At 38.7% G+C, this 17295-nt stretch overlaps 1 protein-coding gene across 8 annotated transcripts in view; it reads left to right on the forward strand.

Annotated features, from left to right (window-relative positions):
• Positions 1-8652, forward strand: part of LOC124070381 (RNA-binding protein Musashi homolog 2) — a 230565-nt gene extending 221913 nt beyond the window's left edge. For 6 of the 8 annotated variants that reach the window (XM_046410251.1, XM_046410254.1, XM_046410255.1 and 3 more), the window contains 2 exons: positions 2832-2902; positions 3934-8652. In XM_046410251.1, the coding sequence (XP_046266207.1) occupies positions 2832-2873 (42 nt within the window). In that variant the 3' untranslated portion in view covers positions 2874-2902; positions 3934-8652. The remainder of the gene's footprint in view (positions 1-2831; positions 2903-3933) is intronic. The other 2 variants (XM_046410252.1, XM_046410253.1) reach the window with 2 other exon arrangements.
• The last annotated feature ends 8643 nt before the right edge of the window (positions 8653-17295 follow it).

Genomic DNA, 17295 nt, shown 5'->3' on the forward strand with positions numbered 1-17295 from the left:
AACAAATTTCCTTTATTTTTAGAAACCCATCTGTCCCAGAGCTTGGGCTTGCTCCGTCACTAGGACAATGCTTCCAAGCAGGTTTCGTCTCTGCCAGTGTCCTTGTCTAGGTGTAGTTGCTCAGCCAGGTGCTGTGGAACTTTTTCCTCTTGCTGATCGGTTGGCTGCCAGTTGCCATGTCAACTCATAAGCGTAAGATTAGCAGGGCTCGGAGAGGCGACAGTAACAAAGAGGTGTTCTCAGTCGGACTGCGCCCGCTGCCCGTGTTCAGATGTCTGTCTCGGCCTGTGTCAGTTTAGGTGACGTGCAGCCACCTGTTTGTAATCCTGCTTCTTGCTTTCACTGTAGTCAAAAAGAAGCCACTGCGAAAATGCTTGGAGGATCTCAGCCGCAGCGTTCTTGACAATGAAGACATAGCCGAACAAGAGCACATGGCACTTCATAAAAATTAGCCAATATAATTTACATAAAAGGTTTCCTTTTTATTACAACCCCAAGTCTTGCAGAGATCATCTTAAAGCCAATAAAAGCAGTAACTTCGACCAAGCTGCAATAATGAAGCTACCTCATTAAGCATCCGTCTAAGAGCAGGAAAAGACTTCATGGTGTATAACCCAGACTTTCAAATGTTAATGTCTATATCCAGTCAAATACAATTTGGCTTTCTTAGCTTATCTTACGTTTATGAAGGGAAATGGTTCAAACTCCCCAAAAGGAGACATGATCAGCTATTTGTTTACTTTGCTTGAGTGTTTGTCTACCTTGGACCTCACTGAATAATTAATCTAAAATTTTATCATCTGAATTTTATTGCCCCTAGCAAGGTGCATCAGGGCTGAGCTTGTAGACTCACTGCCAGACTTGTTGGGGCATGTTTGTACTGTTTTACATGACTGAACTGAGTGACACAGTATAGGTTATGAAAATAACACCTGCTTTCTGAAAGACGCTAATTAATGCATGGCTTAACCGAGGTGGAATAACAACAAGCCCATTAGTACTGCGAGCAAGCACTGGGGGTGAAGACACCGGGTGAAGACACTCTTCCCAAACTTAGTGGTCCACATCAGCAATTTGAATATCATACAGTAACCAGGAAGTGTGAGGAAGATTAATTTGGGGTGTTTTATGTAATCTTGTAGTTATTTGTTTTTGTTTGTTTTTTTAAGTAAAATTTAAGACATATTTATCATTCTGTCTGGTACAGGGGAAACATTACAGGGGATTTATCACTTTGTGGAGCACACTGAATCAATAGGGCTAAGTGTTATGGTTTAGCAAGTATAAGGTTAATGTGAGACTACAGCAGTAATGTTGCCGATATGCCGTTGTGTCACTGGGAGCAAATGTGCAAATAGCTCATGAGAGGTTAAAATAGCTCATTTTAATGTTAGTAAGTATGCGTAATTGGTTTATGATATCCAAACAAAAACAGAGCTTAACCGAAAAATGCATTTTATTGGCTTTTTGCTTTCTAAGCAAAGCCTCTCTTATTAATTGTTTTAGGTCCACTGGCTATCTGCCATAATCTGTTGGTCTCAGCGTAGGAAGCAAAATATTTGTTATGAAAGACCAGGCTGGCTCATTTTCAAAGCAGATTTACCAGCAGATAGTTTACAGATGGAAATGAGGCGATTTGTTTCCATTATTTTCCATTTGTTGCAACAGTTTGCAACCACAGTTTAGCGTTCAGTTAGAAAATGTTAAAACAAGTTCTTTCGATGCAACAAATGCTCAAACATTTCGTCTTTTCATCATACAGCCATAAAACTGGTTAAAATGGCTAATAAATAAAGCAGATGAGTGAAAAATGCGCTGTGTCTTACCCTTATAATCCAGGCAAGGTTTTGTGATTCTCTTACAGAATGTCAAATTGTGCCTGTGATGCTGCGCACTAAATCACCACTTCAGAATTACCCAGTGAATCAAACCGAGTGCAATAAAGCAGAGAGGTGATGCAGCAGCCCTGTGACTTTCTGCTCTCGGCAAGATGATCTCTCTATTCAGAACATTAAAATAGGAAATGATTCAGAACTAAAATGTGCTTTAGAATTGTTTTTTTTATTTTTTCCCCCTCGAGAATGCTGTTGAAACCGAACACACATTAAGATCGTCATATGTCACAACCTCATGGATGACTTCAGAGTCACTGATTTGTCCCTCGATCTTACACTCCAGTGATTTTATTAATCCCTTTAGCCAATATCAAAACAGCCAGTGTGAAGAAGCAGTAATGAACTTAGCTGTTTTTTATGCGAGACAATTAGAGTGCAATTAGCTGATTGGAGTGATAAAGACAGATAATCGCTGCTGAAAGTGCTTCTCTTTTCACTGTTGTGTGTGAATTGAAGGATTTCTTCAGACCTGTCAGCAGCAATATTCACAATATCCTGATAACTGAGCCACATAATGAAAACCATTCAATACTGAAAACCACACTGACCTTACTGAGGAGCGTTCATGATCCACTTCTCTGCATGCTTTCAGATGAAATCACTTGTGATGTGTTGGCATGGGATCATATGTGTTATTATCTCCTCCTTATTTTTCTCTCAGGTTGTTGGAACCTTTTGATTGATGACACTTTGAGATCGTTCACTTTATGTAGCATATCTAACTCTTGTTAACATCTTTTACCGTTAAGTGATTTTTCCACTGCAAGAATGTACAACAAAGCTGTATAATGTGACAGTTTAGTGTCCTGCTCTGCTGCTGAACATGATCAAACTGAATGAAAAAGTTCACAATCATGCTGAAAAACAGTTGATATGATACTCACTTTTCTCTCCTTGAAATGCATACTGACAACAGCACTAACTGTACACTTTTAGGGCCCGTTGATTGCGACAGCTTTTACAAATGGATACCATTGAACAGGTGGCCGGTTGCCATCTCATCAGAGGTATTGCATTTTATTTACTGTGCATTTCTATCAGTCTCTCTCTCTAATACATGTTCATCACATCATTTGTTGTTTATTCACCTCCCTTTAAATGACAGAGCTGTAAGTGAAGTGTGTGTGTGTGAGTGTGACGACAGGTTTATGTCCTGACAGATTTGACAGATCGTCTGTAATTTAAACAAATTCAAGTCATGATCATTTTGTTTGTGTGACTGAGTAAAGGAACAGTCACACACACACAAACAAACATCAGTTCTGCATTTTTTCTTTTTCTATTCAACATTTTGAAATGTTTCCATCCTAAAACATCCTTACGCATATTTCACAGTATGTCACATCCGAGCTTATGGTGTGATTGACTTGATTATACGAGCTTATCCAAGGACAGAACTATCAGCAATGTTTTCTATTGCTAAGACTGAAATAACCTCAAATCCAAACCTTTGACTAACAAGTCACCAGCCTTCAGTCATTAAATATTTCCCAAACAGTAATTGTCTATGAGGTGCCAAATATTTCAGTTTCATCATGTTTATTTTGTTGCTGTAATTCATCTTTATTGCTAACTCCGTCCTTCATATGTACAATGTAAAACCCTTTCTTAATGTCTCGAGCTTTTTGTCCGCTTCCAGCTGTGTTTTTGTAGCTGTGATGTGTGATGTGCGTCGAACATTTGTGAACGTGATTAACTAGTGGTGTAACTGAGAAGTATAGATTTTTAAAAAGTGTGAGCAGACATGCGCCAAGTTGTTAAACAGGCAGTTCTTTAATTGTGTGTATTGATGTTATGCCTGCAGCGAGTTTTGACCTGCTGCACTTAATGATAATTGCTGTCACATTTGTTACGTGTTACTAAGCCTCAGCAGGCGTCCAAAATATTTCAACTGGAGGTCATATTAATGTCCGCAGATTTTTGCCATTAAATGTCACTACAAATTTTTTAGAGTACAGTTTGTACGGTCAGGATTAATGCCAATTATATGAATGGTTTCTAATGCTGTTGCCATCCTTTGTTTCCCTTTATCACCCAGCAGAGTATATCTGGTGGCCCAAGAAAGACAGGACGAAGTTTCTAATTGGCTTTGTGTGCAGGTGATGCTATCCAACTTCAAGCACTACAGCATCACCAGGGCAAAAAGAGCGAAAGTCGGAACCATATGAAGAAGAAAAGAAAACGTCAGTCATCTCAGAAAAATAACAACTGCTGTACTATAATCCAAACCTCCTATAACTTTACAACCTGGTTTGGTATGATGTTTCACGTCGATTTCACTCACCTATTTCCTTCCTCTGTTAGCTTTTGTTTTGATTAGTTTTTAGGAAGTCTTTTTAGTTTAACCTTAATTTTTTGTCATCTTATTTTATCTTACAGTATATTTGTGTAAATGGATTTTGATTTGAAATTTGACGTATGGGGGTCATAGCCAAGAATATCTGCAAGTCACGTCTTCATCTTTGTATTGGTTAGTGTAAAGGAGAAACAATTGGATGTTCCAGTCTTTTCGGGGGGTGGGGGGGAAGAAGAAGAAGAAGAAGAAGAAGAAGAAGAAGAAGAAGAAGGAGTTCAGTGTGGAGAGACTAAGAGGAAAAAAAAAATTTTAAGGAAAATTTAAAGAGGGTATCTAAGTAATAAACCTTAGTAGCTGTTTTATTTCTTGTGATGTCTCATTGTTAACCATAATTACCTATTTTTGGGCAATACAAAGAGGACTCCAATATTTTTATGGTCCTTTTTTATAAGTGTTGTTTTTGTTGTTTAGAAATATATATATATGCTATAACAAATTTCATATAACTACATTGTGAATTCAAACTTGAGAAAAAGAAATGTAGCTGTACATATTATTCCAGTCACTGCATATAACCAACTCAGTGAGAGAATAGCATATTTTTGTGATGGTGTGTCAAAAGAACATGTTATAGCGTGTGAATAGAAGAAAAAGCTGTAAACAGTTATTATTATACTTTTTTCTGCTGGAAGACGGTATAATGACCCCAGAGACAAACAGAACACACTTGCTCTGTAAATACTGAAGCTGAATAATTTTACAAGTGTCATACCAGCAAATTTACAAACGGTGAGTAAAGTCAACACAGTTTTAAGAGATAAAAAAAAAAAAGAAAAAAACAGCCTGGTTGGTATCTTTTGTCTAACTGTTAAGACATCAGTATCATTTCAAAGAGAGAGAGAGAGAGAGAGAGAGAAAAAAAAAAAAGACGATTTAATCCAAAGCACACTGTACTTAGATGTGAAGATTAGAACTTGAACCAGGCATTTTACAGTGCTCTGTGCATCCTGACACTTTTATACTCCTGAGAGGAACTTGTTAGCTGTATGTTATTGTTCGTTTCATCCTGCTTGTTCCTGATTCATTTTTGGAACACAATAATATCTGGGCTCTGTGCTCGAGCCTTTATGTGATGCTTGTTCTCTGAATCAGTTCTTTTTGAATGAATTAGGAAAGTAAACATTTTGATACCATACCTCAGCCTTTGTGAGTTCTATCGTGGAATCATTGGCAGGTTTAATTTATTCTAGTGGCAAAATAACTGATAACACTGACAGGTAATAAAGCGAGTAATCATTGCACTGTGAGTAGTAAAGTACAGGCCATTTTCCTATTTGCACATGTATATGTTGGCTTTTTAAAAACGGCCCTGTGCTTTGGGATAGTATGAAGGATTTTTGGGTAAACATATTCTCGGCTAGACAAAGCATTTCAAAAGTTTTGAGGTGAGTTAACAGCTTGGGAAATAGTAACTGACATGTTGCAGTGTGCACTTGGATTTCTTTATATATTAGACCCATGTCTCATCAAAAGAAACTTAAACAGGGTCGAAATATGACACTGAATTATTCACTATCTGTGGCTGCACCAGGTTTTACACAGTATGCGTGGTTAATGATTTTACTCATGACAAACATTTAATGATAATATGCTCCAGAGTGCAGACCGCTTCTTAAAGTCACTGATGGACTGAATGGTGTGTATTCTGAACTACTTTACCTGCAGCAGGTGTATTTTGTTGTTTTCATTTTACCCACTTCTTGTCTCAGTTCTTTTGTTTCAAAACAACCAGGTAAAGAAATATGCTGGATACTTCTAAAGTAACTGACATGGAGGTGTGATCAAGTAATAATTTAAAGAGTTAAAGAAAAAAAAACCCTTGTAATGTTCAAATGTAAAAGAAAATAAGAAATACAAAACTATAAAAAAAAAAGAAAGATGCTTCTTTGCTGATTTCAAGTTTAATCAGAGTTTTATTGATACTTTGTGGTTTATATATTAATAATTGTAATATACTATTAAAATGTACTGTGCATCCATTGCTTTCTCTCTTTCCATTCCCCATCCTCAGAGATCCTACTTCTTTTGTTGATCATTCATGTATTTCATTAGTGTGTAAAGAAATCACAGTTAACTTGTAAACAGAGTGCTGTCTTTGATACCAGTGTAGTGGTCTTTGTTGTTCTCCCTTTGCTCTACCTCTCCTTTCTCTCATATTTATCCCTCTCCCTCTCGCGCTCTTTTTCTATCTCCTGTACTTACAAAGTAGATGTTATATAGGACTCATTAATATAATACTTGTAGTGAATAGTGGATTTAGGACCAGTCAAGATAGACCTTTCTCTAAATGATCATGTTATTCTGAGATTTGCAGACAATTATTTTGATAGAGGTTCATTGTAATTTATTCCCTGTATGTTTTCTTTTTGGTTTGGTTTTGCCACTCTCACATGGTTTCAGCTAACCAAAGCTCTCATGGATGAACAATAGAGAAACAGTTGCTGTAAGATGGAATTGTTCACAAGGCATTATTTGGATCCCCACCCTTGAATGTTTTAAAAGGGGTGTGCCATACTACCTTAAATGCTAATGCTAGATATGCAAAACGTGTTTTTGATTATTTTTTAATAGGGGACACAAGCTATAATCATGGAAAAAGATTTTATGTGAAAAAATATTTCATATTTTTTTAAGAAACATACCAATGATTACCAGAAGAGTCATATTATCAGTCACAGTGCTGTTAAAACAACCTGTTATATCTTTCAATGTTTGTACACTTTGGAAATTTCCCAGTTGTTTTTAGATAATACTGTTTTTGATCTCTTATCTCTCTCAAATCTTGCGTCAGTAATTCCAATAACTTTAGCGTTCTGGGAATTAATTTTCATTTCAATCCGTTATCAGTGTTGTTAACACATACTGACATTATCCAGGCGTTACTGTAGAAATAAAATAAAAAAAACTGCAAAAGACTCAACTAAACAGAAAACCTCCAGAGGAATATTAGCAAGTGTTGAAGAATGAGTTGTGAATCAAGGTTGATTATTAGCTGGTTAAATTCACCTATTGATGTTGGAGCAGCACCCTAAATCTGAGATTCATTGCAAAGCTAAATGGGAGCAGCAATAGATTGTATTAAAGCTTGAATTGAAATGCTCAAAACACCATGTCAAAGCATGTCCACGATTCAGACCTGCTGGATTTACACAGGCAGCTGTGTTTCAAGCAAAAACAAACCTATTATAAACAAGCCAATTCAATTTAGCAGCTCAAGCTGTGTGCACACTCCAGTCACAGATTGAGTTATTTTTTGAGTATAATTTGAATAAAACATAATTTAGGTTTTATATCAGTTATTTCATTTATTTCACCTCATGGGGTCTTAAAATTGAATCTGTTAGATTAATAAACAACATTAATGTCTATTGATTCTTCGCGTCTGGCTGTCAGAGCACAGACAGTATGTACAGTAATGGCAGCTTTGTTAGTGACGCTGATAGACAAACAAGTATACAGTACAGGGTATGATTTGAAAATAAACAAATTACCCTGAAAGACAACTGTAGAATAATGAAGTAATTGATGCGTTAGGTAGCACATTAAAAAATGCTTTCGCCCCTAAATTATAGAAAAACAAAGGAAAGCTAAAAGCCATTTATTTCAAAAATAACAAGTATTAATGCTTATGTTCACATCATTTGCACATTTTCATGTCGAAATGTCTCACCAGTAGGAAAACACTACATATAACAGGAAACATTTGAGTCATTTGACTGTACCAACTAGTTTTGGTTTATTCTGAGCACGTTCCTCCAGTTCATTTGCAGCATCGTCCCTTAAGTTTATCTCAGTATTTAAAAATAACAAACTATACTTCAAACCAAATACAAGAAGCTCATTAGGAGTTGTAGCTGATTCCAATTTCACTGCCATTTCATCTGAAAAACAGTGCAACAAGTATAAAATGTTTTGTTTGTTTCACTGTTACAGTGCCTGGTGGCTTAGACTTGAATTAAACTGAAAGAATACAACCTGAAATGACTCATTTTCCCAAAATAAGAACCGACTCTTCTGTTGTTTTGTGATCCTGTAGCTTGGACTTTAAGGTAGCATGGCTCTGTTGCTGTAATTTCATTTTATCTCAAACTGACAGCAGTTTACAGCTGATGAATGTTTCACATCTTAGTAGACTAGCTTATCCATTTGGGGAGAGGGGAGGGATCTTGGTTTAAGAAAAAAAAATAATCAAAAAAGAAAAAAAGTCAACCTGGAAGGTGTTGACATTTGTAGTGTACTACCGTATCCATTTAAACTTGAATCTTGAGGCAAGTGCTAGGCAATGGCCAAACAATTTATCCCATCCGTTCTGGGAAAATCGCACCCTGAAACCACAAGCACTTGTGAGATTTCTGTCATCTGGGATTCAAATCTGTTTTATGAATATGAACAACCGTCGCCCAAGAACCTGGGACATCAGACAAGGACTGTTTCAGCCTCTGCTCCATTTCTAATTAATTAGACTGACTTTGAAGGCTCATTGAACGTTCTTGAGCATTTATACCCAAAAGAGGCTTATTCATAGTGGTGCTAATGGTTTTAAACCAGACAATGTGCCCTTATCTCAGAGAGATACCGGATACTGTCACAGTGACCACAAAGTTAGTCTCCCAGTCCACAAAGTGACTCTCACTAACTCCGCCATTGAGAGTGTCGGCTCTCTTGTTTCAGGATATGACAAAGATCACTTCATGTTCACAAACGTAGTCTGAACTCCTCAAGGTGACAGAAATAACTCAAGCTCAGCCACACTGTCGTGTTTTAGGGTGAATTTCCCCTTCAGTCCAAACCATTGCCATCTCACCCCATGCTCATTTCTAAATATACAGTTGCAATATATATATATGTGTATAGATGAATATATACTTGCAATTTCCACCCATTTGAACTGAACAAAGTTAGACTGGAGACCTCAGCTGTATACAGAATATTCCTCACGCAGCTCACTCCCATGTTACGGTCGTACCGTCATTATTAGCTTATGTTCACCAACACAAGAGTTCACCCCTGGCGTGTTGTCGAGTTTGGAGCAGACCGCGTGGCCTAGAGGGGAGCCTGGAAGCTCTTCAGAGTGCATGGACGGCAGTGTGAGGCTCTGCTGTGCTTCCATGTTTCTGCAGGCTGAGCACAGAGCTCTCTTCACTGCTGTCTGCCCATTCCTAACACTTGCCCCTTTTTTTTTATGTTAACCGACTTTTTATGGCGAGAGACAGACAGACTTGACTGACATCTGAAAGCATCTTTCAGGTTATCATATGGCTTGCTTAAGCCCTGTTGTAAAATATACTAAAAATAATAAGAATAATAATAATGATAATAATAATGGATGGGGGTCTCTCACATATCAAATGTGGAAAGTCTAATTTTATATTTGTATTTTCAAATAATAATATTGACAAAAAAATGTCTGTGAAAGGTTTCCATCCTCTACTGTGGTCCAGAAATTGATGTGTCTGTCTGGAAAATAAATAAAATAAACTGAATTGTTATATTACTTGTTTTCACTGTTTCATTGTATTTTTATTTGTCATAACACATTTGCTAAAGATGAGGAAAGAGCCGACATGTTTATCTCAACATTTCAATAGTGAACCATCACATCGAAGAGACATTCACTCTCCATAGCATCTGCTGACATCCCATGACTGGATACTGACACTAGACTGTTTATTACAAACAACCGAATTTGTTGTTTTTATTTATTTATTTTTATTCCACATTTTCACTCAACCACACTCTCAACATATCTGCCCTGTGATCCTTTGAGGTCACTCATAAGTCAGCAGGACTAATTGAGTCTGAGCACTAAAATGCATTTGAGGGAAGCGTTGGACAAACAAGAGCTGGCGTGTAATTCTGCTGCCCCTCAGTGGCGTCTCGCAGCGCTGGGGAGGATGCAGCGCGGCGTCCACCGGCGCTTTATTTTTCATCAGCTGTATCACATGGAGAGCATCAATATTAGCTGAGGCTCAGCGTATAAACGGCTGAGGATCTGATGAGTAGATGAGCAAACAGGCTGCTGCTGCATGACAGGCCTTTTCAGAGCTGTGCAACACACACACACACACACACACACAAAGTGTTGAGGTGTACCTTTCGTGTGTTTCAAGTGCTGCAGAATTTCCTTTCAGGTGAAAGAACAAAAATCTGATTGCGAGATGAACCTAAAGAGTGAAATCTCAAAAGAAGTGACTCTTGTTCTGGCAAACACAGACGCAGCTAAGTAAAACAGTAATAATAATAATGTAATGAGTGTTCTCCTGCAGATCCAACGTATCTTCCTGTCTGTGTTTACTGTGATACATCCTGATTGTTAAACATAATGTTGCTGTTGCATTGAGATTCAGGGATCAGGATTTTTCTTTTTTTTTTCCATGCAGGTGCCTGTCAGGTGAGTCCAACAGTCGAACAGCTTCATCACTCATTTAGACAAGGTGATCTATAATTCTGACTGAGATCAATACTGTTACCCTGCTCTGTTTTTCAGAGCCGAGGGACTAGAAGTTTAGATAACACTGCAGCCCAGCCATGCTTGCATTGTGTCTTTGTGTAATGGATATAATGATTATCCAGTTGACAGTTTGGACTATTGTTTCTCTGTCAGACCAGTGTGCCCAGTTATAAGGTATGTGCATGTACATACAAATGTGATGAAAGAGCAGATGAAATACAGCATGTATCATGGCGGTCAGACACTTTGGATACCCAGTCTTCCTGCGGTTTTTGGTTCAATGAGTTTGTTTTGTTTTTTTTTATTTAGAAAATACAGTTTTTGTTTTATTTCAATTCAATAAATGTCAAACAATCTAGAAGACCAGTAAGATTACAGTGAGCATATTTATAAGAAAACATTTTTTTAAAGGAGAAAATATGTTCAAATTGATTGAGAAATGTCTGTGGCTTCATGATTTTCCGATGTTCCTACAGCGCATCTGACTGGAGTCTGGTCCACATCATGGTCACTGTAATTAGCAGACAAATTCATCAAACGGTTGGAGTTCGTACTGTCTGTGTTTTTAACTTAGAGGCCTAACTGGTTGACCTTTCCAGTCCACCTGCTTTTAATTAAGTGCTAATTAAAAGTGCCATTACGATCAGCGAGCTCAACACTCATCGGCCCTTAAATACAAGGATTCAGGTCTTTGGTGGAACACTGCAAGACAATCAGTAGTCATTATGGGAGCTAAATGTCAGCTCACAGCAGAGAAAGGGAAGCTGTTATTAATCTGTGGAACCAAAGTTTGTTTTAAAGTAAAAAATATTACAAGTAATATCTGAGCAGCAGGGCCTCACCATAGAAATATATCACTTTTATCTTATCTCACTTACAAGGCCTGTACGGTATGATTGATCAATCAAAGTTGTGTGTGAAGATCAGTAACATTTCTCAAAGCATCAAAACCTATTCCTTGCATTTTTCTTCCTTTTCATCTCAATAATTTCAAGTTTACTTCATTTGGTATTTAACCAAAACCATTGAGGTTGTTCCCCAACTGACTGGCAGCATACATACAGTCACACACACACAGATTCTACCAAATATGAGCCCGTCAGGCAGCATGTCACCAGCTCATGTGATGGCCTCACCTCATACCAGCAGCTCTGTGTAAATTTCCCATGGGCCAGTGCTAACAGGCTGATTGTGACAGCTCCTGGCGAACACAAACATGCCGCGGTGTGCAGAGATGCCACTGCGAGCATGCAGCATGGTGACAACGCTGCGGCCGCTGTGGAGGTGTAATGAAGAGGTGGTGTTTCAAGAGGCGCTCTGCTGCCCCCTCTGTGTGCGTCGGCCTGAAAAGCAGAGGAGAGAGCTGAAGAATACCTGGCTGCCATGCATATTCATGCGGTGCTGTGGTTCTGCAGGAGACTCGCAGCCCCCATCCTCAGCTTGCAAGGACACCTCAGGGCCCCTCAGCATTTATTAACGGTAATTAAGAGTTAGTCTGAGATGCCTGCATGTTTAATTGCCAATTACCGGTAGGTTAGATATAGATGAAAATGACAGCTATTTATATAGTAGATCAGCCTCAATAATCCAGCTGTGTTAATACCTTGAAAATGGGAATGGAATGAAAGGTTGGGAAGCATCCAGGACCCTCAAACAAACCTGGCATTGTAGGAATTCAAGAGCAATAATGAGCAATGTTCAATGGATATGCACTTAATTTTATGTGCATCACTAAATTATCTCCCAGCACAGCCATGTAATGGTTGCTCCTCTTTTGAAGCGGAAAATTTTTTTGACAGAGCTGTGTAATAGAGTCAATAGTTGATGGGAAGACTGCTGTGGATGGGGAGATGAGGCACTCAGGTGGCTGTTTCCTCCCAGACTGCAGGCCTAATGTAGCCTTTGGCATGGAAATTGACGTGACATTGATGGGCACTCTCCCGCCGGCAGAGAGTCATGCGCCTGCACAGCCTTCCAATTCACTAATAATTGCTGATTAAAAACTAGTTAAGAGTCCATGAAAACTCAAATGTGCATTAACCAAATGACCTTCTGGGAATGGCAAATAGTCTGCAGCCAAGAACGCAGACAGCTTCGTATGTGGAACTGGTCCCCGAATTGTTTTTGAGAAGGTGGAGATAAGAAACAAACAAGAGCGTGCTGTGTCAGTCTATCGAGTTCCTTTCAACAGTGAGCTTCGTTGTGTCCTTATCTTCACTTCGAATTTTGGAAGCGGTTCTTGAGCTCATATGACCTTTTCATTATTGTAAGAGGAGCGAGTGTGCGTCAATCTGACAGACACTTTGAGATAAACCTAAATGTGTCTGGGATGACATTAAAAAAATAAAAAGCTCAAATTTCATAATCAGCAACATAGTCCCATTGACAACTCCAGCTGAACGAATTGATCTAAAAACTGTTTACATCCTGTAGATTAAATTAGTTAGTCTGAGATGATATTAATATAACCAGTCTACATTGTTTTTCATTACTTAAAGGTATTTTATAATGCAATTACTTTTCTTTTCAAAACTCCATCAAATGAGATTAATGTATTTTCATTACTTAGACATGTTTCCTTATTCCCCTAACATAAATAAATATGATATTATGTCAAGTCTGAAGATTTGCGACTTTCTGTTCCATGTGACCAGTATTCATGTTTTCCTGCTTATATAAAAGGTAGTTCATTTTAGGTACTGTCACACACAAATTTAATACCATGCTTATCATGGAAATGAAATAGAATTTTCTAAAATCAAAGTAATTATAGCCTCAGTATTTAGACTTAGCCAACAGCATGAAAAGCAGACGAGGCCATGAGCTAACTGACTCAGAAAATTCACATATTATGTCCCTCTTTTCGCTCCTATTATCCACCAGATGAGGCATTACATGCTTACAAAGGCCATCAGTTTTGGCCCAGATCACAGAGGATGCAGCTGTCTGGTCATTGTTCATCATCATTGTCTTCATGGATCTGATGCTCCAGAATCAATAGCTCCCTTAGAGCAAACTAGTGAGCAACAGACTCTAGAAGCACGAGTGTCAATTATTACTGGAGGACAGAGCAAAAAAAAAAATACAAAGTAAAAGCGAGGGGTGGGAGTAGCGGGTGGGGGTGTATTAGTGTCAATGGGATCATTAACAAAGGATTAATGATTTCTTGACTTGGTGCTGCAAATCTTCGACTTTAACAGGCATTTTACAGCCAGCAGTCTCTAGTTTGGAGAAAATATACCTCCCAGTGAGTGCAGTGCATCTCCAGTCCTCTCTGTGCCAAGGCATTCCACAACTAATATGACAGCAATTACAGTAATGAGAGATGAATGTGTATGTGTGTAGGTGTTGGACTGTTTATTACCAACAGGTCAAGAGGCCCACTAAATCTAATATTGTTTTTAGCAGAACAGTTAGAGTGTGTGTCACTAACACCTTCTGACATTTTACATCAAAATGTTTTCCATTGTAAAACATCCTCATGCTGATTATTTTTCACTACAATACACTCCCTTGCATTGCCTCCCCTAGAATGAAAGCCCTGCAGTTAATTAACTAGCCTTAAAAATAAAAAAAAAAAAATCTGTGCAGACTCACAGTATTATTCGCAGTCTTCTTTGAGAGGATGCGTTTAGCAGCTTTCATACTGGATTTGTAGGATTTGCGATAAATTTAAAAACCATGTCAGAGAAATGGCCTCAGAGGGGCCCAGAATACGCCGCTGATGTCAGGCGAGAGCCACATCACAGCGCAGTGTAATCCAGATGTGATATGCTATCATCAAAAAACCCATCCACAAAGTATTGCCATTATGATACAAACATCACCGTGCTTTTCCAAGGCGGTGAAAAGCTCAGACAACCAGTTTGGCTGACTGTAAAGTCACTGCGAGCAGCACTGTGACCTGCCATGCATGGGAAGGAGCATAAACATGTCCGCTGGTTAACACGGCCATTCAGACGCTTTTACCAGATAAAAGGTGATTTGTGTGGAGAAATTTGACACGATATCTCCTCATGAGAAATATACCAAAGAGCTCAACGGCAAGGTCAAGCTCAATGTCATTTTCATATCTCATCTGGAAAATTTGACAATCAGCACAGTAATGCAATAATACATCAAGTGCACGATGTACACCGAAGAGTAATAAACAGCAATCACATAAGCTGAACTGTAGTAAATTTGATATTTTTATAGCAGAAATACACTAAACCTGTGCTATGAAACAATTGAATAAACTGTAGTTACATTCTAATGGCGGTATGAAAGAAAGGTGATATACTTTATGTTTTTTAAGTAGGTTTATTTTTTTTCCCTTTTTGGTGGATGGGAAGAGCAATAGGCAATTCCAAGCCTCTAGCTTGCTTTTTTATGCTTTTTCCCCCCCTGATTGTGTGTGTATGTGTCTGTGTGTTTAGACAACACATACTCTTATCAATCTCTGCACAAGAACAGAAAACAATTTGCTAATGTTTTGAAAATAGCTTTCCCTTCCCCTGCTCCAGCATTGAGAGATGTATGCACAATTTCATAAACACAATCAGTGCGCTGAATGGCGGCACTGATATTCTGAAAAAAAAAAAAAAATCTCATTATTGTTCCTGAGCTATGGAAAAGCAGTCAATGGCCCATATCACACAAAAATGCCCACCCCCCCACCCCCCCTCCACAGCAGCCCACCAGCACACAAAGCTTAATTCCACCTAGCAGCAAACAATATGCAGCAGTTTTCAGAGAAAATATTACTGATGACTAAAAAAACATCATCAGCGCGCCAGCTGCACTTGCCACAGTCTTTAGGCAAAACTGGAGGCCCTGCTGTTGCTACCATGTGGATGCACCACTGGCCACACTGTCTCATCCTGTGTTGGTTTTATATGTTTTGAGCTGCACTACCATCAATACAGCTGGCCTTATGTCATGTCTGATTTCAATAATTCAATAAATCACGTTCTCTTTATTGCAGGGCTGAGGAGCTGCTGTGACCTGTGTCTGTCTGCACATATGGATTTCCAATCTTTGCAGCTCGCTTCATCTTCCTCTCACTCATGAACAAGTGTCAAGAAGAGTGGTCACGGAGGACTGCAAGTAAACAGCAAATGAATGATCGGCCTTATGGGATTACATGTATAGAGTGTAAGTAACTGGTGTTTGTGACTAGACAGAGTAGAACCAGGGATACACTGTGGCTGAATATATGGACAGCTGTACTGATGGATGATGGCAGTTCAGTGCATAACCATAACCATTTCAGTGACACGTAATAACAGCATATGTATATCAAGACTGCTTGGTCGTTTGCATGTTCCCCAGAGGATCAATCCCTCTGAACTTAGTGATGAAACAGCTTGTGCTGAACTTGTGGTTCTTAACAAGTGGATAATTTTATAATGCTGCAGATACTCTTGTTCCCTAAAAGATGCATTCTAAAGACTTCAGCAATCCCCTGACTTTTCACTAGATCAGACCTGGGCATTTTACGGCCCTTTGGTTTACTCTGACCAGCCCGTGTAAGGTTATTTGGAAACGATCAAATAAACATGTTTTCTGATTTCACATATGCATAAAAGTGCATTGCTTTTATTTTGAAGTTGACTTTATTCACTGACACGATACGTAGGCTTAAGACGTGCACATGATTGGATCGTTGTCAGAAGACGTCGTTAGCCCTCAGAAATGTCCGATCACGCTAAAAAAAACAAAACAAAAGGAAAGGTAGATGCCGAGTGCAGGGTTTTTAGCAAAAATTGGACTGCTAAGTATTTATTTACTGAAGTTAGAAGTAAAGCCGTGTGTTTGGTTTGCGGGGAGCAGATTGCCGTGTTTAAAGACTACAATTTGAGTCGGCATTACCAGACGAAACACGTGGAGAACTATAAAAACTTGACTGATGCTGAAAGGGCGCGGACATCGGAAGCTTTGCTAGCTAAGCTGCAAGAGCAGCAAGGCTTTTTTACCAAGCTTCACGCATCCAGGATGCAGCAACCAAGACCAGATTTGTTATATCCCACAAAATCGCTAAAATCAGTAAGCTATTCTCGGACGGAGAGTTTGTCAAAGAGTGCTTGGTGGACTCTGCAGCACTAATATACCCTGGAAAAAAAAGAAGCATTTGAACATGTCCCACTGTCCAGGCGAACCGTGACGAGAAGGGTCGAGGACATTGCGGGGAATCTGGAGCTTCAGCTGCAATGTGAAGTGGCAAGTTTTGACTTTTTCTCCTTGGCTTTGGACAAGAGCTGTGATGTTCGCGACACAGCTGTGTGTCGGACTTTTGAAACGCATGCAAATGTTCATGTTTTGTGTACCATTGTTTTGGGAAATTTGAATGAGTAAATTACATTTTTGCAAGGCAACCTCACTTTTTTATTGCCTAACTAAAACATACTCTTATCAGTCTGTCAAAACAATGCTATTTACTGCTTTTTATAAAGAAATACAATTAGTAATATGCAGAATTAAGTTCAGTCTTTTGGTCCGGCCCTTCACAGTGTTTTCTGTTTTTCTTGTGACCCCATGGAAAAAATAATTGCCCACCCCTACACTAGATACATCACAAGGTCAAAATTTCATTCTGTCCAATATTTCAGTCA

The sequence above is a fragment of the Scatophagus argus genome, chromosome 14, assembly GCF_020382885.2.
Source record: "Scatophagus argus isolate fScaArg1 chromosome 14, fScaArg1.pri, whole genome shotgun sequence".
Classification (NCBI taxonomy): Eukaryota; Metazoa; Chordata; class Actinopteri; family Scatophagidae; genus Scatophagus; species Scatophagus argus.